This window comes from Sebastes fasciatus, chromosome 7 (assembly GCF_043250625.1).
Source record: "Sebastes fasciatus isolate fSebFas1 chromosome 7, fSebFas1.pri, whole genome shotgun sequence".
NCBI lineage: Eukaryota > Metazoa > Chordata > Actinopteri > Perciformes > Sebastidae > Sebastes > Sebastes fasciatus.
Genome location: NC_133801.1, coordinates 22,536,288 through 22,560,012, shown reverse-complemented (window position 1 = coordinate 22,560,012; position 23,725 = coordinate 22,536,288). Strand labels below are relative to the sequence as shown.

Sequence of the window (23,725 nt, the reverse complement as noted above, 5' to 3'; positions counted from 1 at the left end):
ATACTTGGTTAAGTTTAGGCAAATAAACTACTGGGTAGGTTTAGGAAAATATTGTGGTTTGGGTTAAAATAACTGCGGAAGTGGTGCTACTTAAGTACAGAAGTTATGTGACAAATGATGAATCACTGACTTCTGGTTTCACACGGAACATGAACAGCGATCTCCTGGGTGAAAATTCCAGTTTTGGACCCACCTGTCTACCCCGACCTCCTCCCTACGCAGACTTTATCGCTATTTATATTACGTCACCTATCCTGGCTCACGATTACGTAGATTACATATAAATTGATTACATGGTTTATATATGAATTATAATGCATTACTTTTTGTAGGTATAGCTACGAACAGTGTATGATAGCAGCAAGGTTTATTATACATTTGGGATATAGTCATGGTTTAAAAATGTCATGTAATAGGATCATATATTAATATAGTCACCTCTAAGACTCATACTTCATGTGGGCCACGTATTGTCTTCTCTCCTGTGTCATTGCATTTCATTTTGATTGGTTGATCTGGCAATGACTCATATGACCCATGAAATGAAGCAAGCATCCAAGTTTTTATATAGTCTACTTCATTAGCCTTTCAGAGGATAAGTTGGAGAACCATCGTCTCCGGTGCACACACAGTCTTTATGGGGTCAGTATGGACATTGGGGCTTCTCTCTGGCTGCTTCTTTGTGCATTATTTAGCCTTCTTTCCTCAGTGTGCTCCGGTGTGAAGGGAAGAGAACAACTAAGTTTAGAGAGAGGTGTGGTGGAAGAAGAAGAGACTATAATAGAGCGACTGAGTGGCTTGGGGATAACTCATAGCTTACCTTACTGTGTGAAACTGGCTGACAGTGAGCCTCTGGCCCTGCATTCGGGAGGGGATGTTGTGATTGGAGGACTTTTCCCTCTGCATTATGTGGCTCCTAAGCCACAGCACAGTTACCACAGCAAACCCCAACTCACACCATGCAACGGGTAAGTGTGAGGATACTGTTGACATCCACTTGTCCCACATTAAAATATTTTTTTACATTTGTGTTTATTTTAAATTTTTATACAAATAAGTAACTGAAATCATATTGCTCCTATACTGTTCACATGCTGATATATGTTGTGCATTCAACTTTATTTCATTCTCTGCAGTTTTGACCACAGAGCCTTCCGCTGGATGATGACCATGGTGTTTGCAGTGGAGGAAATTAATCATAATTCAAGCCTGTTACCAGGTGTTAAACTAGGCTACCGGATCATGGACAGCTGTGACCATGTCCACACCAGCCTGCAAGCTCTTCTGTCTCTAGTCAGTCCCTCCAAATCTGCGACAAGTGAGGTGAAAAAACTGGAAGAAACTGAAAAAATATCAGATATGCCAAAGGACAGGGGTACTAGATCGGAGGGAGTAAAAACAGAAGGAAAAGAAAGAAAGAAAAGGATGTTGAGCACAGGCAAGGGAGGTAATGGAATTAGTGAAGTGATGCCTCACAGTCTGGAAAATAATGGAAATTACAAAAAGGGAAATGTAACAGGGGAGAGAATAGATAGGAGTACACAATCTCAAACCTTACCCTCATGTCTGGCTGATTCTCCTGTGCCCGCTGTGATTGGCCTTGCATCCTCTTCCCCTACAAGAGCTGTGGCTCACACTCTTGGCCCTTTCAGCCTCCCGCTGGTAAGAAAGGAATGAAAAGGCAATTTTTTGTTGTTGTGATGAATCACACAACACAGTTTGATATGGTTTTGTTTATGGCTTCTGTCTTATCTCAATACAGTTAACTTTATCTCCATATAGGTGAGTTATTTTGCCACTTGTGCCTGCCTTACTGACAAGCATATGTACCAGTCATTCTTGCGGACTGTGCCGAGTGATCTCTTTCAAGTTAGAGGTCTTGTTCAGCTGGTCACCTCCTTAGGCTGGCTCTGGGTGGGCACAATAGGGACCACGGTGAGATAAGGACTTTTTACCCCACCATTTGTCAGTTAAACACACCAACATGATTTACAAAACCTCTCTCTCTATATATGTATATTTCAGGATGACTACAGTCACTATGGCATCCAAGCGTTTTCCAATCAGTTTAGACAACAAGGTGGATGTCTGGCATTTCATCTGACTATCCCAAAATCACCCACAGCGGCTGAGATACAAGAAATGGCAGACAGGCTGCAGATTTCAACCGCACAGGTGGTGGTGGTCTTTGCCAACGAGGGACAGCTGCTGGATCTGCTCTTAGAGGTAAGCACTCTATAGGCATACAATTATATATCATGCAGTATTCAAAGTAATAATATGAGAGTTAGGAATATCAAAAGAATGTCGGTGCTTATTGTCATCTCTTTGCTTTCTTATCATCAAATTTCTATGCCTTATTTTCCAGCTGGCTCAGAGAAATGTGACAGGGATCCAGTGGGTTGCTAGTGAATCCTGGGTTACCGCTATCCTTCTGACCTCACCCAAATTTCACCCTCTCCTAGAGGGCACACTGGGCTTCTCCTTCCCTGGGGTCGGGATCCCCGGCTTGAAAGAGTTCCTGTTGAATGTCCGCCCCTCTCCCAAACCTGGGATGGCATTTGTCAACATGTTTTGGGAAGAGCTTTTTGGCTGCAGGCTAGAGTTTAGAGGAGAAGCAGATGCCGTGGATAAACTTATGGGATTGGATGCTTTTGGTTACTCTCAAAACAATTCTGGTTCCTTGGTCAGACCTATTGTAGGAAAAACAAGCACATTCAAGGCGTCAGCTGATGAAAACTATAAAGGTGATGATGAAAAGCCTGTATGCACTGGTTCAGAGGATCTGAGGTACACAGACAGCAGTTTTACAGATGTATCTCAGGTCAGAATATCCTATAATGTGTATAAAGCTGTATACGCCATCGCCCACGCTCTGCACACTTTATTGAACTGTGATTCTGCAGTACATAACAAGGGAATGTGTGACAATAATAAATCATTTTCTTCTAGAGAGGTAGGTGCAACAAATATAAATCAAGGATTTTTTTCAATTGTGTAATTATTTTAATTTTTCCTTGAGTTTTTGCATCATTCTTCTGGCCTCTTGTTCTCTTCCCTGTTCTTTTTTTTCCTCCTCCTTTCATACAGTTGCTGCATCATCTGAAAACAGTGAATTTCACCAACCAGTTTGAGGAAAAGGTATATTTTGACTCCAATGGAGAGCCGGTCCCTCTCTATGACATCATTAACTGGCAGAAGGACAGCAGTGGTGAAATTAGGTGGAATATTTTACTTCAAAGAATTATGATTAAGAAGCTTTTTTATGTTCATTGTCAGCTCAGTTATGATACAAAAGTGTCACAGATTTTTTTGGCCCGATTTGCATTTTAAAAGAATTATGTGCTGTGTTTAGATTTATCAAAGTGGGAAGCTATGATGGTTCGGCTCCATTGAGAGAACAGTTGCAGATAAAGCAGAGCACCATTGTGTGGACAAAAGGACAGTCACAGGTGGGTCATATGTCCCCCAATTATATTTCAGTCTTGATGATCAAAATTGCTCTAATTTTTCTTCAGTAAAAAACTCTTTGTTTCACCAAGCATCTAGTCTGCAGCAAAGAAAATACTTGGTGTATAATTTTAAACTTTTATTATTTCAGGTGCCTGTGTCTCAGTGCAGCGTTCCATGCCCCCCTGGCAGCAGGCAGGCCAGACGTCCAGGAGAGCCCCACTGCTGCTTTGACTGTTTGCCCTGTGCAGATGGAAAGATCAGCAATCAGACTAGTATATTCATATATTTCCTAACTTCTGTAAGAAGCAAAAGGCCATTAAAACCACAAAAAATGTTGCACAACTGGAGAGTTGTCGAGGCATCTTATGTGGATGCAACTGTTGTTGAGTAGAGTTTGTGTGTGTTTACACAGTGTGTGTCTACTGTATGTGTCTCCAAAGGTTCCACTGAGTGCACAAAATGTGCTGAATACTACTGGCCAGACAAAGACCAGGTGAAATGCGTGGCCGGAGTGGAAGAATTTCTGTCTTTCCACGACACCATGGGCATCATCCTGGTCGCACTCACACTGTTGGGTGTCGTCCTGACAACCATCGTCACTGTCGTCTTTCAAAGTTTCCGTTCCACGCCCATCGTCAAGGCCAACAACTCTGAAATAAGTTTCTTGCTTCTCCTTTCACTCAAGCTCTGCTTCTTGTGCTCCCTGGTGTTCATCGGCCAGCCGTCTTTGTGGACATGTCGGCTCCGCCAGGCAGCATTTGGGATCAGCTTTGTCCTCTGTCTGTCCTGCCTCCTCGTTAAGACCATTGTGGTTCTCTTGGCATTCCGGGCTAATGTACCTGGTTCGAGGGCTCTGAAGCGGTTTGGTCCCCCTCAGCAGAGGACTCTAATCCTCTGTACTACAGCTCCTCAGGTGGGATAGGCTATAGAACCACCACTAATTTTGACCTCAAGTTGTGACTATTTTAGTTATTGTGTGTGTTTTTAATTGCTTATCTTGTCCTCAGCTTTGTCTCTGTGCTGGTTGGCTGTTGGGCGCACCTCCATTCCCATTCAAGAACACAAACTACCAAGCCTCAACTGGAAAAGTAAGAATGACTGTCCCACAGTGTCTTTTTTGATAATACTATTAGGAGTCGCAAAGTCAGAAATGTTCAAATCCTACACATTGGGGCTTTAATGAGATCAGGAAGGAACCAAACAATCATATAAAATTACTTATTTCACACCCTGATGCAAATTGTGCTGTATTGGATTGATCTGTTTTAATGTATTGTTGGGCATAGATTGTCGTGGAGTGTAAGGAGCCATGGCCTCTTGGATTTTATCTGGTCCTGGGCTACATCGGTCTACTGGCCTTCATCTGTCTCCTCCTGGCGTTCCTCGGACGCAAGCTACCCGATACCTTCAACGAGGCAAAGCTCATCACCTTCAGCATGCTGATCTTCTGTGCCGTGTGGATCTCTTTCATTCCTGCTTATGTCAGCTCTCCTGGGAAGTTCACTGTGGCTGTGGAAGTATTTGCTATATTAGCCTCCAGTTTTGGACTGTTACTATGTATTTTTCTGCCCAAATGTTACATCATTTTATTGCAGCCTCAGAGAAACATTAAGAAAGGCATGACTGGAAAATATCTCACATGAACTTAACATGTATGTAGTAGGTGGTCATTTTAAGCGGCTATCAAGCACACTGAAGCCCACACTTTTTAATATGAAATTCTGAAAATACATTTTCATAGTAAAAATAAGTTTGAATATTTGAATTTGAAAAGAAATAAAATGCTACCTGACTGAAAGTTTGCCTCATTATTGTAAATGAATATGACTGGAGTGTGTGGATACTTTTTCCTGTTACTGTACAGTGTCTCTTAGACAATAATCTTTTATCTAGGGTGAAGTTAATTTCTTTTATTTGACTTATAACTGCAGTAATAAAAGATATGTGTTCTACCTTCTCTATGCAGTATAGTACTGTCCTCTGGAGGCCTTTGCCTATTAGGAGCAGGAGCAGGAGCATGAAGGCTCCCCTTGACCTCCCAACCTAATTTAAACCACTGAATCTTTGAAAATGAGATATGATTACCTGCCTTGATTCAACTGTTGAACATGTAATCTTTTTTTTTTCTGTGTCTATGACTGGTGCAGATAAAGTACAGCACTCTTCAGCTCAACAACAGTGTCTTTTGTTACTGTAGAGGGGCCTTTGAAAGCTTCACAACGACACAGTTCCTTTAATAAAAACTAGATGCTTTGGATTGACGTCTCCAAAACACAATTTTTCGTTAAATACCTTCGGCGAGTTTTTAAAAATTATTATTATTATTATCATTAAAGTGTTGTAGTGCAAAAATAGAACACATTCAGCTCATGACTTGATTTTACTCTCACAGTATTTTGCAAACGCCAGAGTCTTTTGGGACAGTTTATTCAATATTTACTTTTTTTTGTTTCATGTGTACAATTCTAAACTCATTGACCTTGGATCAATTCAAAACTAAATCTCACAGGTAGAAAATAAGCAGAAAATATTGCCCAGCAAACTTATCCCCAGAAACTCCAAAGAATAATCACCAATAAATATCTTTATTTCTTCAAAACATACATTAAAGTTATATGCTACTTGTCATTATATTTATATATGTTCTTGTACACTGTACAACATTTGCAATGCTGCAATATCAGTTGCATACAACTATCACTGCCCGGTCAATACAAACATGAAATAAATCCTAATTTGATAACAATTTCAAAACTATTTTTAAGTAACATTGACTAGAAATCTCAAATATTTTTAAAGGTTAAATTATAGCATGTTACTTCTTTTCTTTTCCCAGTAGGTGCTGTTTTGTATTCTTTTCTGGCCTCAGTAAAATAATGTAACATTTCGGAGCAAATAAGCAGAACAACAAGCCAAAGCTTGAAGCCAGAATGGCAAATGACTCCACAGCATCTGCATAATTTCCAGGAGAGCTGATATAAGCGGGGATGAATGTGAACCACACAGCGCAGAAGATCAGCATGCTGAAAGTGATGAACTTGGCTTCGTTGAAGTTGCCTGGCAACTTACGTGCCAGAAAAGCCAGTACGAAGCACAGACAGGCCTGTAGACCAATATATCCCAGAACGCACCAGAATGCGAGGCTGGAGCCCACGCTGCACTCCAGTATGATCTTTGAGCGTTCGTACTGTGTGTTTCGGGATGGAAAAGGGGGAGCATCGATGAGCCAGGCAGCACAGATAACCACCTGAATTATAGTGCAAATCAAAATAATGGCCCTCTGCTGCTTGGGCCCCAGCCACTTCATGATGTTGTCCCCTGGCCTGGTGGCGGTGAAAGCAGCCAACACCACCAGGGTCTTCCCCAGGATGCAGGAGATGCAAAGTGAAAATGTGATGCTAAAGGCAGTGTGGCGCAGCATGCAGGACCAGGATGTTGGCTCTCCAATGAACACCAGGGAACACAGAAAGCACAGAGTCAGAGCTAACAGGATGAAGAGGCTGAGTTCAGAGTTATTCACACGGACAATGGCTGTGTTTCTATGGTGGAAAAAGACTGCAAAGACTGCTATAGTGAGGCAGGCGCCCACCACAGAGATCACTGTCAGGGCTATACCCAAGGAATCATAGGCCAAGAACTCCACCTTCTTGGGGATGCAAGCAGTTCTGTTGTTGTTTGACCAGAAGTCCTCGGGACAAAATGTGCACTCTATTGAATCTAAAGGAAAGAGGGTAAAAAAAAGAGCAACTCAAATATTCAGTATTCAAATATTACCTGATGGTAACATAATTTGAATTGTATTGCTTGGTTTTAAGCTCACTTGTCTGATTGTTAATTTTACCACTGTCACATGGTACACAGTCAAAGCAGCAGACAGGCTCCCCACGACGGACAGCCTTCCGGGACCCTGGAAGACAGCTGGTACTGCATACAGACACTGGCACCTAAGGGAGCAGATAATGGCTTTCAGCTCTTCATTCCTTTGTCAATTTTCCAAAAAAAGAGACTATTTTGATAATTTCTTAAGCCATTTATTAATCAAAAACACCAATATTTGCTGCTTTCCAGCTCTTCAAATGTGAGAATGTGCTGCTGTTGAGCATCTCTCTAAATTGAATATCTTTCCATTTTGTACTATTGGTTGGGCATAACAAGCAATTCACAGACATCACTTTAGACTCATGGAAACTGTGATGGCATGTTTCTATTTTCTTGCATTTTATAAACGGGAAGAAAACAGTGGAGAGGCCTATAGCTGTATTTTGCACACTGAACACTGGGTTATTGTCCAAAAGCTATTTAAAGGTGTGTACAGGTAGGATTTGTAGGATATGGGGGCATCTAGCAGTGTGGTTGCAGATTGCAACCAACTGAGTAACCCTCTGCTCACGCCTCCCTTTCCAAGACAAGACGTGAGCCACCAAGTGCAAAACCGTGGTAACGGTGTTCTACTCACTCAGAGGCTCCTTACCATCGTAACACTATTTTAGTAGCAACGGAAGTCAGACACGAAGCGCTCTCAAGTCAGTGTTTGGTTTGTCCATTCTGTGCTTCTGTAGAAACATGGAGCAACGTGGTGGACTAAGAGGACCCGCACCCTGAAGGGCATATAGTAAAATGCATTTGACATCATAAAGTGGATACAATTGATTGTGGCTGCAGAAAATGCACCTGTAAAAATAGGCTAACATTTAGTGTGAGGATTTTATTTGGTCAAAGAAAAGTAAGTATTTTCATGAAATCAGTATTCAAGTGTATTTCTGTTTTAGAAGAATTCCACCATAAGGAATATAAAGGGAAGCATTTAGTCACCAAACATGTCATATTGTAGGTGGGCTTTGAATCTCTACTGTTTACTGTATGAATGCAAAATAACTCACATCAGATCCAGCTCGTCGTGCCCACCTGACTCACCTCCACCTCAACCTACAGAACTTCAACAGTTGGCATCTGATGAAGGTAAAAACACAGTGTGAGCAGCTTGCCTCACTCTGATGCCCCGCCCACATTATCCTGTCCTCCTGGATGGCCAGCTCCTCTCCATCAGGCTTGGTTCCATCAAACAAGCCCACGTTGAGGAATTCAATGCTCCCGCCTGTGCCTCTCTGCCAGTTGAGGATGTCATAATAGGGTATGGAGTCGCCCTTAAGATCAAAGTTCACCTCCTCGCCGGCAATGTTAAATGTCACTTCCTGGAGGTAGTACTGGAGCTTGAAAACCAATATATTCTATTAAATACTTCAGACAGGATTTTCAGTGCAATAACAGTAAGAAAACTGAAATATACCTGCCACGGGTGTATGTTGTTGCTTTGAGCACATGAGTTGTTTTGGAAAGGGCCACTGCCTGGTTGACAGAGGAGAAGGTTGTGCAGGGAATGAGCAACTGCATACACAGCCTTATATACATTATAGGCCACTCTAGGGCTGGATGTGTTCATGTAGGCTGAATGCTGCTCCAACAGGGACTCCTGCCCTGAGCAGGGAGGCAACTGAGAGCCAGGCGACAGAGAAGGATCACATCCATACAGAGCTTCCCACAGCTCCTTCACCAGGATATTATTGGGATACATCTGAGGGTTGACTGTCTGCAGGTAGTCACCGAGTCTGGAGATGGGTCCCTTTCTGATGCCAAACCCGATGGTGCCCCCCAGGTAGGGGTAATACTCGCTCCCTGTAAAGACAGACGCTGTGACCCAGGCCTCGCTAGCCACCCACTGGATTCCGGTGATGTTCTGGGCCATGTAGTCCGTCAAAAAAGGTGTCATCTCCCCCTCGGCTGAAAACACCACCACCACTTTGGCCGAAGAGCTGCGCATCACCTTAACAGAGAGGCAGATGACGAAGGAGGGAAGAGTTTCACAAGGAAGAGAGAAGACAAAAAGGAAGTAGATTAAAAGTAAGTTACATTGAGCAAGACTCACAGGTACAAGATGTATAATAAATGAAATAATTAAATTTAAAAAAAGTAACAGTCACAGGTACATGATGTTAATTAATTCAATATGTAAATAAAAAAAATAAAAAAAATACAAATGCAAAAAGTAACTTTTATGTCGGATTTGAAAATTCCCAAATCTGATGACATCTAGTGGTAATATCAAAACCTAATAGGTAAATTATGTTTATTAATTAAATAAAAAGTAATAATGATAATAATAATACAAATTTAAAAATATATATTAATTTAAAAAGTAACTATATGTTGGATTTGAAATTCCCAAATCTGGTGACATCTAGTGGTAATATCAAAAACTCACAGGTAAATGATGTTCATTATTTAAATAATTAAATGAAAAGTAATAATGATAATAATAATAACAAGTACAAATATATATTCATTTTAAAAAAATAATTATATGTAGGATTCAAAATTCCAAAATCTGGTGACATCTAGTGGTAATATAAAAAAAAAGACACTTTGGCAAACAGCAGTGCATGCCAATAATCTCATTCCTTCCCCTCCCCTCCAATTATCCAACCTGGGGACACTGGGATAGATGGGCTGAAAGCAAATTGCAACAAATTTCATTAGGGTTTTCTAATTTGTATGAAAAAATTACATGAACATTCTCCACATAGGGGCTAGCACTGATGTGTAATCAGCACCTACAATTAAAAAAAATGTCCTGAGGTGATTACAAATGCAATAAAACTTCACTCAGCTTGTCTTTGCACCTACCTGCATGATCTCCAGAGCCCTCTGGCGATTGTAGAGCAGAGGAATCATTTCTCGGTACGCCACGCACACTTTGGTGCCCTGCAATTCTCTCAGTAAACCCTGCACAGCAAAGCGTCCGTATTCATGGTCCCCTCGCACCAACCCCACCCAAGTCCAGTTGAAGCGTACCAGCAGCTGAGCAATGGCTTTCACCTGGGTCCAACAGAAAAGAGTACCATCATTTTAATATCGTGTTTATAAATTATTTGCACTTGCCAGACAACAAATACATATATGACAATTCAAAAAATGACTTCATGAGCCCCTTTTTAACCTCAAATTCTCACCTGATAGTCATCATTAGGGATTACTCTGAAGAATGTGGGATATTTTCTTCTGTCAGTGAGACATGCACACGAAGAAAAGTAGCTGATCTGTGTAAAGAAGGAATAAATAAAGAGTACAGTAAAACAGATTATAGGGTCTAATGTCTTTTTTGTGGATTACAGAGGTAAAGAGTCATCATTACCATTGGGATTCTGAATGGCTGCAGGATTCTTGACACCACAATCGACTGAGCAGAACCAGATTCCCCAATCACAGCGAGGAGCGGAGAGGCACCGCTGCACTTTGGAGAGCCATCCTCGCTCAGCCCGTTCAACACAGCCATAGCAGCCCTCTGGCCAGTCAGTGGATATGCACATGAATCAAAGATTTTGTACCCAAGCGTGTGATGGGGCAACAGCTCTGCACTCTGGTTTATCTCCTCCACTGCCAGCCTCATAGTCTGAGCCCAGCGGAAAGCCCTTGGATCAAAGCTGTAACCCAGATGCACCCAACACACACATTGAACACAGCAGGTGTGGAGAAAAGGTCAAATTAAAGGCAGAGATTATGTTTGAATTTGAAGTTAGTCTGAATGCATCATTGCATCTATCTTGTGATAAAGCAACTGAGCAATTTCTTTTTGCTTTGTCCACATTTTCTCATCCTTTCTCTATATGTTGCACCCATAAAATAAAGCATTACTGTGACTTTTTGTCTCTCTCTTTTCTCAAATCTAAATCTCTAACTCAATTCAAAGTGCAATTCAGTTCAAGGCATTACTGTATATATTAATGTTTTCTTACATGGCAGGCTAAATTATCACAGTATACTAACACCTGGTAAATACAAGTATACTGTATGCTGCATAACCCATTCATTAGAACAAGAGTTATTGTACAAACAAACACTTTTGTTGTATAAAATATTTTACTTGGAAACAGTAAGTTAAATACTCCCACTATGATTTCCACATCTGTCCAACTCACCCATTGCACTTCACTGGTGGTGGTCTGTAGGTGCAGTTGAGGTCAGGCATCTCCTGGTTATAGTGAAGGGGGAAGATCCCCCCGATATCATAGTCACCCTTGGCCACAAAGCCGGGCTCAAAGCTGTTTTGAAGTGTGCACACTTTGGCTGCAGATGAGGGTGGAGCGGTGAAGCTGGAAATTGGGTTAAACGTTATAGTGAGGACACAGAGACAGTAAAGCAAGGGAAATAACACAAGTAGAGTCATATTGTTCACACATCCCCAAAGAGAGAGAGAGCGCAAGGAGCTAGGCAAGTTATATACAGTATGTGACCTTCTCATTCTTGCATCACTGGATTGGATATCAGCAGCCCCGCCTGATTTACTAAAGTGAGTTAATGCAGACTGAATGATGAAAAATAAATGATGTAACACTTGCCAGTTTATTAGGTACACCTAGATAAAACTAATACAGTCTAATGCAATAAATTCTACCTTCATCGGTTATAATAATCCATTCTCTGCTTCAGAGAGGTGTTGATTCAACTTTGTGGTATTTTTGGATTATTTAGTCATTTGTGGTACTCTTAAATGGTATTGCCTTATTATGAGGTATTTCAAACATAGACTGTATACATAAAGTGGACATAGTCACTGTGACACCCATTGGTTGTAGACTGTCGTTTTGAAGCCTGGAATTTGCCATTTTGACCGTCGCCATCTTGGTTTTTGGCCGTCACCATCTTGGTTTTTTGCAACCAGAAGTGACACGAGAGGGTGGAGCACATACAGCAAGTACAACCGAACGATGAATAAGACATTTTTAGGCGACCAAAAAGTTTATAATTAACTTTGATGAATTAAAAACATACTGTGAAAGGGTTAAAGTTGTAAGACGAAAATGCGGACAACTCCCAGACCACACAACGCCATGGTAGCGACCTGTCAATCACAAGGTAGCCACGCCCTAAAGCATACCCTGCTTTATGGTCTATTAAACTCTAATTGGGACCATAACTTACTAAATGAACATCATGCTGTATTGAGGAAGACTTGAAACTAGCAACTGAGACCATAAACTCATGTTTACAATGTTTACTGAGGTAATAAATCAAGTGAGAAGTAGGCTCATTTTCTCATAGACTTCTATACAATCAGACTTATTTTTGCAACCAGAGGAGTCGCCCCCTGCTGGCCATTAGAAAGAATGCAAGTTTAAGGCACTTCTGCATTGGCTTCACTTCTCAGACCCAGGTAGACCATTCCAGGCGAGGCACATTGTAAAGAGCTTTGGATAATAGAAGTATATAAATTCAGCCCTTTACACAGCATTTATTGGATGTGATTCACTTAACATGCCAAGTACTTAAATCTTTGTTACCAGAAAAAAAAAAATTGTTTTGTCAATGTATTTGGCTAGATACTGTTGCCCCGATGCTAGCTACATGTTTTTCACTTTAAAACTGTTTAAAACTATTGACTACAACTAAATAGTTTGAACTATACACATATAATTAGATTTTGTCTTCCAGAGATCAGTATAACCAATACTTTAATTCAAATATTAGATAAATGGGAGCACATCTCAACTGTGGTTAAAATAGTTATTTTTATGTATATTGTTATTTTTAGTATATTAGTTACAGTAATAATAACATAATATTTATTTTTAATATGATGAATGTCATTTCACTGTCCAAAAGAAAAAAGGACAATAGAGAAAGGACAAAAAAAAAACTTTAAAACATATTCAAGTGAACAGAGTAATGGGGTTTTAATTTGGGGGGGATATTTATTACATGTTTGGAAATAAAACAAAACACTATCAGAACCACTTGATTGAGATTGAGATTGAGACACTTGATTTCTGTTTATTGGCCAAAATATTCTAGACAAAACAACGATGTGCCTGTATAGTACTTAACTGTGCATTATCAATGATTTGTATGTATGTTACATGCTTGTGTGCATTTAGTTAATTAAAATGTGTCCCCAAATATTAGCAATTCATATTCTATCAAACAGATTTTTTTCTGTAATTAGATTTACACAGTACTTAAATACACAGTGAAAAACATCTGTTATGAAATAACACAAGTCATCAATTACTGGTAAATGATGTAATCAGTGATAATTAATAAATATCACATAATCATTCCCATCCATGGTTTTCGCCAATGCACATCTTGTGTATCTTTAACGTCACACTTTAACACAACCTATTGATGAAATCTCTGTATAATAAAAAATGCTGAATCATGATTTGCTCAATACTTCTATAGTACATTATATAAAAGTAACAGTGTTGTTTTTTAAAAATGTAGAAATCATATTTTTTGGTTTAAGGTTTTCCTCATGACATGTTTCTTGGTGTTTTCCTCTGGCTTGATTAATATTATGTAAAGTTTAGGTGCAAAAATGCTTATAAATAAACCAAATGCTGAAGACAAAATAGCAAATATTTCCACAGCCACAGTGAACTTCCCAGGAGAGCTGACATACGCTGGGAAAAAGGTGATCCAGACTGCACAGAATATCAGCATGCTGAATGTTATAAATTTGGCTTCATTAAAGTTATCAGGCAACTTTCTTGCTAGAAATGCCAGGACCAGACAGATTATTGCAAGGATCCCTATGTACCCGAGCACTGCATAGAAAGCAGCCTCAGAGCCTGTGTTGCATTCTAAAACAATCTTCTTATTGCTGTATCTGAAAACCATGTCTGGGAAAGGCGGATTTAACTTAAGCCACAACACACATATCAATATCTGAATCAAAGTGCATGAGCAAACTATGATCCTTTGCTGTGCAGGACCAAACTTCCCTGCAAATTTGTTGCCAGGAAATGTGGCTTTGAAAGCTGTAACAACGACAATAGTTTTTCCCAAGACGCAGGAAATACAAAGTGCAAATGTCAGGCCAAAAGCTGTGTGACGGAAAATGCAGGTCCAGACTGTGGGTCTGGCGATGAAAGTGAGGGGACAGAGAAAACACAGAAAAAGAGAAAACAACAGGAAAAGGCTCAGCTCAGAGTTGCTGGCCTTTATCACAGGAGTCTCTTTATAGTGGATAAAGACCATCATTGTGGCCAGCGACAGGGAGGCTCCTAGCAGGGACACAACTGTGATAGCTATTCCCAACGGCTCGTGATATGTCAGGAACTCAATCGTTTTAGGAATGCACTCATCTTTCCCCTCATTGGACCAGTATTCCTGCAGACAGGGTGTGCAGTCGGTTGCACCTGTTGAACATGATCAAAAAAAATCAGTTCTGTGTCTGGATGTTACATTTACAGAGAGTTGAATAATACTTGAGTAAAAAATGCAATTATTCTTAAAACAAGAACTTTAAAGGGGAACACCACCTAAATTAAGACTTCCAATATGTTATTTCCATGGTCTAGGAAAGTTCAGTCAATATTTGAGCAAGAGCCCCTCTCTCTCAAAGCCAGAAACCAGAGTTTAAGTAGTCTCAAACTTATGATGTCATAGGGTATAATGTCTGGAGCTGCCTCATAGGCAATGGATGGGAGACTGATTTAGTGGTGTTTTTTCTTTTTTATACCCAAATTAGCTTTGTTCTATTGTAGTGTTGTCAGTTGTGAAGCAGAAAATGTATACTCAGATCATTTCCCTGGGTGTCATCCAGAACATCTCTCCCTATCCGTTGTCTATGGGGCAGCTCCACACTTTATACCCTATGACATCACAAGTTTTAGTTTTAGAACTCTAGTTTTTGGATTTGTGAGAGAGTTGTTCACGATTACTAATATGTTTTAGTCTGTCGTAGACCATAGGAATAACATGTTTGAATTTTGAAAATGGGCGTAGTTCCCCTTTAAATATGACGTAGTAACACTGACAATATGTTCTAAACATGAAAAATATGCTAAATAGATGCAATCATATTGGATCGTGTATGTTTGGTGCATACATGCTTTTGATACCTGTTGAGTTGGCTATAGTTCCATCAGCACATGGGATACAGTCAAAACAGCAGGTGGGTTTTCCCTTTATTTGAGCTTTCCTGGTTCCTACTGGACAAACATTAGAGCACACTGACGTCGGGACCTGAGGAAAACAATCGTTCAATTGATGTTATGTTCCAACAAAATCTATAAACTCATTGCATTTAAAAAAAAAAATAGCCATTTACCATTTTCCCTGTCCTCCACACAATTTCTTCCTCCTGGATGCTGAGCTTGTAATCACCTTTAGCAGCGGAGGCAAAATGACCCAGTGTGACATGTTGCACCTGCCCATCTATCAGCTGCCAGTTGATAATATCGTAAGAAGCAGGAGGGTCACCATTGGCATCAAAAAACACATCATCCCCAAACTGATTCGTAAAATTCACCCTTTGTAGGTGATCAGTGACCTGAGAAAAGGGACACATTATTCATTAGATATTTGTTCATATTTACAAGATAACTTCTAAACAGATACATTCAATGCTTATTTGCAGGATTTTACTTGCACCATTTCTCACCTCTTTGGGCTGAATTTCTGATATATTCAAACATGGCCTCACTGTTTTTTCCCCGACTGGTTTGCAGAATACCAGCTGATGTAGGGCATGTGCAATGGAATAAACTGCTTTATACACATTATATGACACTCTGAGCTGTGTGACATTGAAGAACATGTCCTGGGAATTCGTTAATGTCTCATAGCCTGTGCATATTTCAGCATCAGTACCTGTGTGTTCCCCAGGTAAGACAGGTCGACAGCCGACCATAATCTCCCAGAAATCCCTCACAAAGGCTGCAGTTGGATCAGCATAAGGGCTAATGCCTGTAAGAAATGGTTTTAGATTTGGAATAGCCATCTTTTGCACCACGAATCCCAGGGCTCCACCAAAAGCTCGGTAGATTTCAGGTGTGGAGGGTCGAGCTGCTGTTATCCAGGCCTCGCTGGCAATCCACTGAATCCCTGTAATGTTCTGTTTCACAACCTCTTTCATCAAAGGGTAAAAGTCACCCTCTGGAACAAAAGCGAGAATCACTTTCACAGTCGACTGCTTGATCATTTCCACAACATCCAGGATTTTATCCATAGTGTACGTACGTAGAATTGTCCCGACAAATGCAATACAAACCCCATGCTTTTTGACCTCCTCAGTAAAAGCCAGTATCCCATTTCGCCCGTAGTCATTGTCTGACTGGATGGCCCCAATCCACTGCCAGCCAAAACGTTTGACAAGTGATGCCAGTGCTTTTGCCTGGAAGTAGTCGCTGGGGATTGTCCGAAAAAATGTGGGATATTTCGCTCTGTCACTCAGGCAGGCACATGTTGAGAAGTAACTTACCTATAAAAAGAACACCAAAATTGTCACAAAACAAGCACTACAAAAGCACCAAATATCACAATGCAATAAAACATCTAATTTAATATCTTACTATGGGCACTTGAAATGGTCCTAGAGTTCCAGCCACAGCTAAAGACTGAGATGATCCTGACTCTGCTATGAGGGCAGATATAGCTGGAGGGCAATTCAGTTCCATCTCCTCTGGTCCACTAGCCAGTGTTAGTGCAGCACGTAAAGTATTTGTAGGAGATGCACACGAGTTGAGAATCCTATAGCCGAGAGATATGTTTGGCAGGAGAGCTGGATCTTTGTTGATTTCTTCAATTGCAAATATCATCACTTGGGTCCATCGGAAAGCTCGCAGGTCAATTCTAAAAAGGTTTTGGTGATCGAAATAGGTTGTAAAATGACAGAGATGCTGCTGTACATGTATATACAATGGTAAGTTTGTAATATAATCATGAATGAAAACTTACCCTGCACACTTCGCTCCAGGTGGCTTGCTCTCAAACGTAAAAGTGCTACTTATCTCTTTGTTGAAAACCGGGAAAATACCCCCAATCATTATGTCTCCCTGCTTGAACAAACTTGGCATGTCAAACCTACTGAACAGTTCACAGCCAGAGACTGTGTTCAGGTAGAGAATCAACAGAGATAAGATAACAGCTCTCTGCAGCTCATGCATGTTTGCTTGGCATCTTTTAATAGAGATGAGGACACTGCTCTTATAAGAACTGCGTCGGATACAGGTAGACCTGCTCTCTTCATAAAAGGTTGATTTATTTCCCACAGGGCATAGCAATGTTAGATGGGTAAGATACGTACAGTACACACATTACGCACAGTACACTAACATACACACACACACACACACACACACACACACACACACACACACACACACACACAAACACACAATATAGAATCAGACCCCCACAAAATGTTGGTTCTGACACATCACACACTAGTTAAATGCCTGCAATCTACGGGGCACAGTTACGTTTTTAAAATGTTTTCTTATTTAAAATGAGTAGCTTAGGTGAGAAATTTGGAGGCTTTTTTGGAGTTTAAATTAATGCAAGGCAACGAAAGCTTTGTGAAGTGCAGCATATAAGTAGGTAAATACTACAGGAGTAATAAAAAATGATGTGGTACAAGGGTATATGTTTGGTTTTAACTTAGGGACATTTTTAGCCGAATGGTGACTATGTACAGTTGTGTGTGTGCTCCGTATCTCTCGCCTCAAATGTTTTCAGAATCATCTTGTAGTGCACGGTTTAGCTGTAAAATTCGAAAGTTTGTAATGCGGCCGCCATTGTGAAATCTGGTGAAGGAACGCCAAGTTCCGGTCACATGACCGAAGCACAGCCAATAGGAACGCTCTCTCAATGAAATGACCTGTGATTGGTCAAAGTCTCCCGTCACGGGCTAGATTTTTTAAAGCCTAAAAACAGAGCCACGAGGAGGTGTAGATGTCTAGTTATCTCTCAGAACACTTGAATTACAATATACAGTACATTATGCCCAATTTCTGCCCAATGATGCCAAAAATATACTGCCTACTGCCACTATAATACTGCTTTCACAGTTGAGTTCAACTAATTCAATCGCACACTTAAAATGTAGCATAGTGGGGTCTCTACACGCTCCATGGCGACTTAGCTTAGCTGCTAACTTTGCATAGCCAACAACAACTTAAGTTGCTCTAAAATATCACACAGCAGGAATTAACGGCCAACTTTCCCACTGTCTTTAAAATAAATAGATAAAACAATAGGGGTGGGGTGGCTTCTTATGCCCTTTAAACTATATGAACATTGGACTTATTGTCCTCAAAATCAGATCAGGTGTCCCCCACATCTTGGTCTTTCACTCTCATTAAAGTTGTACACTTTTTGCAGAAAACACACAAACCGTAGACCTTAAGGTTGTGCCTGTGTTGTGTTTGTTTATGTTTATAATATGTGAAATCGATTAAAAAAAACATAATGACAATAATGCTTCAAATTTGTGTGTATAGGTGATAAGGAAGAGGCCTGAGAATGGGGAGTAATAGTAAATTTAGCTAGCTGGTTGATTAGAGTGTGAGGTCTTTGTGGTAGCAGATGAGGTGACAGGTGGTCTTTTGTATTCCCCAGAGGAAGGTTTAGTTAGTTCAGTATGGGAATTGTCAGGGTACTAATAATATGCCAGCATAATACTTTATAATAGGTGTAAAGACTTATCATTAATGAGTGCATGGATTGATGCATGACCCTGCATGCATGACCAATAAACATGTAAACTCATGCATACATGTATGTTCATTTAGAAGTTTTTTCTTGCTTTGACTATATATGAATATATATGATCTTCATTAATTATTACTAAAGGCTGTTCAGTAATATATGCACTTGTTATTAAAACTTGAGTTCCAAAGCAGTTGTGAATGGCCCCAAACAGATCTGACTAGAGTGTCTGACTGGTCAGCAGTAACATATTTACTTCTCAAGAGTTGAACGACTGTATCTGATTTATCTTTTCATACAAATACAGGTACAATAGGTGAGTGCTTCAGCTGACTGTGTGTGTATGCAACGATGGCGAAACAAAGCTTTGAACCATTTTGAAGGAACTCAACAGAAACAGGCTCCTTTTGGTGGCTATGATAGAATTAACACAGCGACATCTGCTGGGCACCACTTGTTTCTACATGTATGAAATGATTAAAACAGACACCTTGTGAAACAGTGATTCAAAATATAAATCATTTCACTCCATCATCTTTAGTATTTCATTCAATAATAATAATAATAAAAAAAATAAAATATATATATATATATATATATAAAATATTTCATGACAACGTCAGTGTGCGCATGTCCAAAAACATGGCAAAAGACATCTTGGTTTGGTTGACTCTGGCCTAGTTATAAACATGTATCCCTTCAAATGTGTCCCCATGAGTGCTATACGATATTACAGCAAACCACATGTGCCACAAACCTCTCATTCAATGTTTTCTTGCTGTTACCAAGTTATATTATTATTTTTGATACATTATTAAATCAAGAAAACTTCACTATAAACAATTGTTTTTGACAATTGTGGAAGTCCAAGCTAATCAATGAGTGCTACTGTAAATTAACTGCAGAGAAACAATACTTAGTTTATTTAGATTTCTAGTGTGGTACCATGTAGAATCCTTATTTCATGTTCTTGTATATCTTCTACCTTCGGCCTTTAATGGACACATTGATAGCAGTTGTTGATAGAGGGGAGAGGGGGAGCCATTTATTTTGTGTTCCTTGTCCTGTTAACTTTTACAATATGTTTTAGTCTGTCCTACAATGAAGTTACCCCTAACAATTGCAATTTTAAACATTTTAGTTGAATGTCATTAATGAATCTTGTAAATATCCAACATGAATATAATGCGGTTACAAACTACATTTCATATACTGCATACTATATTTGTGATCAAATAAAAATGGAAAAAAGACTTGAGTCAATGTATTAAGTTTATTGAAGTACATCACAATAAGTCAAAAGGTCATTAATTGCAGCAGCTCTATGTGTTTCTATACAATATCTTACTATGCAATAAAGTTGGTTTATCTTGTTACACTACAGCCATTTGTTTTGGAGGACAATTTTGCATTACATATTAAAGCGTTCTCGGTGGTATTTTCCCCATCAAATGTTTTCTTGAGTTTCGTTCTGGCCTGAAGATAATAATATAACATTTTGGGAAAAAAATGCACACCAGCAAACCAAAACTGGAAGCCAGAATAGCAAATATCTCCACAGCTACAGTGAACTTCCCAGGAGAGCTGACGTACGCTGGGATAAATGCAATCCAGACTGCGCAGAATATCAACATGCTGAAAGTGATCAGTTTGGCTTCATTAAAGCTGTCTGGCAGCTTTCTAGCAAGAAAAGCAAGTATGAAACACAGGAGAGCAAGAAGTCCGATATAACCCAACACAGCCCAGAATCCCACAGGTGAACCCAGGGCACACTCTAGGATGATCTTTTCTTTATAGTACTTCATGTTCCTCTTTGGGAACGGAGGGTTGATTGACAGCCAAAGAATACAAATCACAACTTGAATGAGGGTGAAAGCCAGAACACTGAGCCTCTGCTGTGCAGGCCCGAACCATTTCATCACATTACTACCTGGAAGTGTGGCCCTGAAAGCCATTAACACCACTATCGTTTTCCCCAGAACACAAGAGATGCAGAGAACGAAGGTGATACTGAACGCTGTGTGTCGAAGCATGCAGGACCACTCAGAGGGCCGGCCGATGAAGGTCAGAGAGCACAGGAAACACAGTTTTAATGAGAACAGCAGAAGGAAGCTCAGCTCAGAGTTGTTGGCTTTTACAATGGGAGTCTCTTTATGAGTAAAAAAAATTATTGACGTCAGAAGAGATAAAAATACGCCAACGCATCCGAATCCAGTTAAAAGTGCTCCCATGATCTCTTTGTAGGAAAGGTATTCAGTCGGTTTCCGAAGACACTCGTCTTTCTTTTCGTTTGGCCAAAATTCAGGCGGACAAATCAAACAATCTGGGGAATCTATAAAAGCAGTGAAATTACACAGAAATACAATCATCACACCAAAATAAAATACAATCGCACAATATATGTTTGTATCAATATCGTATTTTTTCATTTATCCTTATTACAATACACTTTAAATTTTGAAATCTGTACTCACTTGTCTGATTACTTATTGTTCCTTCAGGGCACTCAAAGCAGTCAAAGCAGCACACAGGCTTAAACTTGCTCATGGCCTTACGAGTCCCTGGTGGGCACGGTTCTCTGCAGACAGACCTTGTCATCTGAAAAACAGCATGTAAAAACTCAGTAATGCAACACAATGTTTGTATGTCATGTTTATGAAGTTCCCATGAAGTAAAAGGACCAAAATTAAAAGAAATGCCGTTCTCTATCGTGTCGAGACAATCTCTCCATCTTACATTTTGCATATGTGTGGGGAAACAGGGGCAGCTGACCTGGATACTCTTTAAAACAGTCTCTATATATATGGGATATGCAGGATGGAAATATAGTTTCTCCACTCAGAGAACCTGCATGTAACCTTCTGTTCACTTTACCTCATTACTGTTTCCTCCCCAAACTATTTTGATGTTGTCTTTTAGTTTGAATTTTTCCCCCTCTGGAAAAGAGGTATCATATTGACCGATATTTACAATCTCAGCCGAGCCATCTTCCTTCATCTGCCAGTTGACTAAGTCATACTGGGCGACTGAGTCTCCATTTTCATCGAAGAAAACCTTGGCCCCGTTCTGTGTTGTGAAGTTCACATTTGTAATGTGTTCCAACACCTGGGGAGAGACAATCGACACATTTTAGCAAAATGTGCAACCAAAAGAGAAACTATAAAGACATTTAGTGTTCGAATTAATACCTAACATTATATTTTTTTGCATTAACCACAAAACATAGAATCACTAAATACTAAATAAGTATTCTATGCCTGAATAGATATACCTGAACTTACTAGCTTAGGCTGAACTTCGTTCTTGTTCACACAGGGCTTTCCTGTGGTGGGATTTGAGCCATTTTCACATTGCAATAGTGCATGAAGGGCATATGCCACCAAGTACACAGCTTTGTACACATTATTCTCAGCCCTGAAGTGTCTCACATCTGTGTAGTCACTTGAGACTGTCCTGAGATCCTCTGTGCCAGTGCACATAGCAGTGGTATTTGATTGAGAGAAGCTGCAGTCAAAGAATTTCTTCCAGAAAGCTTCAATTATAGTACTCTGTGGTTCATCCGAAGGTTTCAGACTGAGTAAGAATTCCTCAAGACCTGGTATGGCTGCCTGAGGGAGGGCAAAACCCATTGCCCCCTGCAAAATGCTCTTTCTCTTGACAGAAGCCAGGTCTACCTGTGTGATCCAAGCCTCGCCGCCGAGCCACTGCTTTCCAGTTATGTTATATTTCTGAATTTTTGACAGGAACGATTTGGTGTAAGACAAGGACATAAACAACAGGACCACCTTTGACGAGGAGTCCCTTAATGTCTCTACAATAGCATTCAGCTTGGCTTGAGATGTCTTAGAGTGAGGTAATGAGTATTCAACACATATGGCCTCTTTCTTTGCTTCCTTAATGAATTCATCTGTGCCTTGTTTTGAGTACAAACTTTCAGAGAAAATAACCCCCACCCAGCGCCAGTCAAAATATTTCATAAGCTGCACCAGACCGATGATTTGGAAGCGGTCACTCGGCACAGTTCGGAAGAACGTGGGGTACAGTCTTTTGTCACTCAAACAAGCACAGGTTGACAGATGGCTTACCTTCAAATAAAGAAAAAACATCTTAAATACAATTAATCTATTTATCTTTTCAAGACCGAAATATAAACAAACAAATATGACAGTTTGCGGTTATTTCCTCTCACCTGTGGAATCGATAGCGGGCTTAGTATGAGGTTTATGTCTTCACTCACTCCTGAGGATGAATGGCCCAAAAGAGCCTGGATCTGACCCTTACAGCCCGTTGACTCCTCTCCATTTACGGCTTCTATGGCTGCTCGTATCAGGTTTTCACTCCCGCAGCCGTTGTACAGCCTATAGCCTAGCCTCACTCCAGGCAGGAGCTTAGTATCTCTGTTAATCTCCTCCATAGTAAAAATCACCGTCCGAGCAAACTTCAATTCCCTGTCATTCAACCTGCAAACACAGTGTTGGCATATTACTAATAAACAACTTCAGCTGATCATTTTGAAACACATCAGATCGTCACATAAAACATGCTATTTCATACATTGCATACAGTTTTTAACCACTTACTTTTTGCAGTATGTCTGTGGAAATGCCTGGTAGCCATTATCTATCAGTTTACGTGTACTACTCATAGAAAAAACTCCTCCTATAATAAGATCACCTTCTTTTGAGAATTCCATGAACCCTGTCTGCCCGATCACTTTGCATGATTGGTTTTCTGACCTTGCCCTTGCCAGCAGAGTGAATAAGATAACAGTGATCCAACCCAT

At 40.2% G+C, this 23,725-nt stretch overlaps 4 protein-coding genes across 4 annotated transcripts; 1 reads left to right on the top strand and 3 right to left on the bottom strand.

Moving 5' to 3' along the window:
• The first annotated feature begins 637 nt into the window (after positions 1-637).
• Positions 638-5,096, top strand: LOC141770943 (extracellular calcium-sensing receptor-like). Its single transcript, XM_074640795.1, has 14 exons — positions 638-642; positions 846-968; positions 1,137-1,297; positions 1,532-1,662; positions 1,783-1,935; positions 2,026-2,226; positions 2,369-2,686; positions 2,762-2,956; positions 3,091-3,221; positions 3,356-3,452; positions 3,602-3,725; positions 3,894-4,366; positions 4,461-4,541; positions 4,740-5,096. Exons 1-14 carry the CDS (start codon positions 638-640, stop codon positions 5,094-5,096), a joined length of 2,550 nt encoding a protein of 849 aa, XP_074496896.1.
• A 999-nt stretch (positions 5,097-6,095) lies between these two features.
• olfcv3 (olfactory receptor C family, v3) lies at positions 6,096-12,128 on the bottom strand. The gene is made up of 9 exons (XM_074640794.1): positions 12,055-12,128; positions 11,427-11,600; positions 10,643-10,931; positions 10,461-10,547; positions 10,135-10,326; positions 8,741-9,274; positions 8,439-8,663; positions 7,274-7,397; positions 6,096-7,170 (listed from the first exon to the last, which is right to left on the bottom strand). The coding sequence occupies exons 1-9, from the start codon at positions 12,126-12,128 to the stop codon at positions 6,269-6,271; spliced, it is 2,601 nt and encodes an 866-aa protein (XP_074496895.1). The 3' UTR covers positions 6,096-6,268.
• A 1,606-nt stretch (positions 12,129-13,734) lies between these two features.
• LOC141770941 (extracellular calcium-sensing receptor-like) lies at positions 13,735-17,279 on the bottom strand. The gene is made up of 6 exons (XM_074640793.1): positions 17,191-17,279; positions 16,806-17,085; positions 16,142-16,714; positions 15,662-15,784; positions 15,354-15,477; positions 13,735-14,648 (listed from the first exon to the last, which is right to left on the bottom strand). Exons 1-6 carry the CDS (start codon positions 17,277-17,279, stop codon positions 13,735-13,737), a joined length of 2,103 nt encoding a protein of 700 aa, XP_074496894.1.
• Positions 17,280-20,263: 2,984 nt separating this feature from the next.
• Positions 20,264-23,725, bottom strand: LOC141770780 (extracellular calcium-sensing receptor-like). The gene is made up of 6 exons (XM_074640626.1): positions 23,523-23,725; positions 23,132-23,402; positions 22,224-23,027; positions 21,817-22,047; positions 21,417-21,540; positions 20,264-21,274 (listed from the first exon to the last, which is right to left on the bottom strand). Exons 1-6 carry the CDS (start codon positions 23,723-23,725, stop codon positions 20,361-20,363), a joined length of 2,547 nt encoding a protein of 848 aa, XP_074496727.1. The 3' UTR covers positions 20,264-20,360.

What these genes read in the sequence shown, in the direction of transcription:
- LOC141770943 (XM_074640795.1), top strand. An exon ending in AGCTCTTCTGTCTCTAGTCA is followed by an intron (nt 1,298 to 1,531) that starts GTCCCTCCAAAT and finishes GGGAGAGAATAG; the next exon opens with ATAGGAGTACACAATCTCAA. An exon ending in AAAGATCAGCAATCAGACTA is followed by an intron (nt 3,726 to 3,893) that starts GTATATTCATAT and finishes GTGTCTCCAAAG; the next exon opens with GTTCCACTGAGTGCACAAAA.
- olfcv3 (XM_074640794.1), bottom strand. Translation starts at nt 12,128, where the DNA reads ATGGCGACGGTCAAAATGGCAAATTCCAGGCTTCAAAACGACAGTCTA. An exon ending in GGGCGGGGCATCAGAGTGAG is followed by an intron (nt 7,398 to 8,438) that starts GCAAGCTGCTCA and finishes CTGCTCCCTTAG; the next exon opens with GTGCCAGTGTCTGTATGCAG. An exon ending in TAAAATTAACAATCAGACAA is followed by an intron (nt 7,171 to 7,273) that starts GTGAGCTTAAAA and finishes TCTTTCCTTTAG; the next exon opens with ATTCAATAGAGTGCACATTT.
- LOC141770941 (XM_074640793.1), bottom strand. Translation starts at nt 17,279, where the DNA reads ATGATTGGGGGTATTTTCCCGGTTTTCAACAAAGAGATAAGTAGCACT. An exon ending in GACCATTTCAAGTGCCCATA is followed by an intron (nt 16,715 to 16,805) that starts GTAAGATATTAA and finishes TTCTTTTTATAG; the next exon opens with GTAAGTTACTTCTCAACATG. An exon ending in GGGATTTCTGGGAGATTATG is followed by an intron (nt 15,785 to 16,141) that starts GTCGGCTGTCGA and finishes CCCTTTTCTCAG; the next exon opens with GTCACTGATCACCTACAAAG.
- LOC141770780 (XM_074640626.1), bottom strand. Translation starts at nt 23,725, where the DNA reads ATGGGTTGGATCACTGTTATCTTATTCACTCTGCTGGCAAGGGCAAGG. An exon ending in ACGAAGTTCAGCCTAAGCTA is followed by an intron (nt 22,048 to 22,223) that starts GTAAGTTCAGGT and finishes GTCTCTCCCCAG; the next exon opens with GTGTTGGAACACATTACAAA. An exon ending in AACAATAAGTAATCAGACAA is followed by an intron (nt 21,275 to 21,416) that starts GTGAGTACAGAT and finishes CTGCTTTTATAG; the next exon opens with ATTCCCCAGATTGTTTGATT.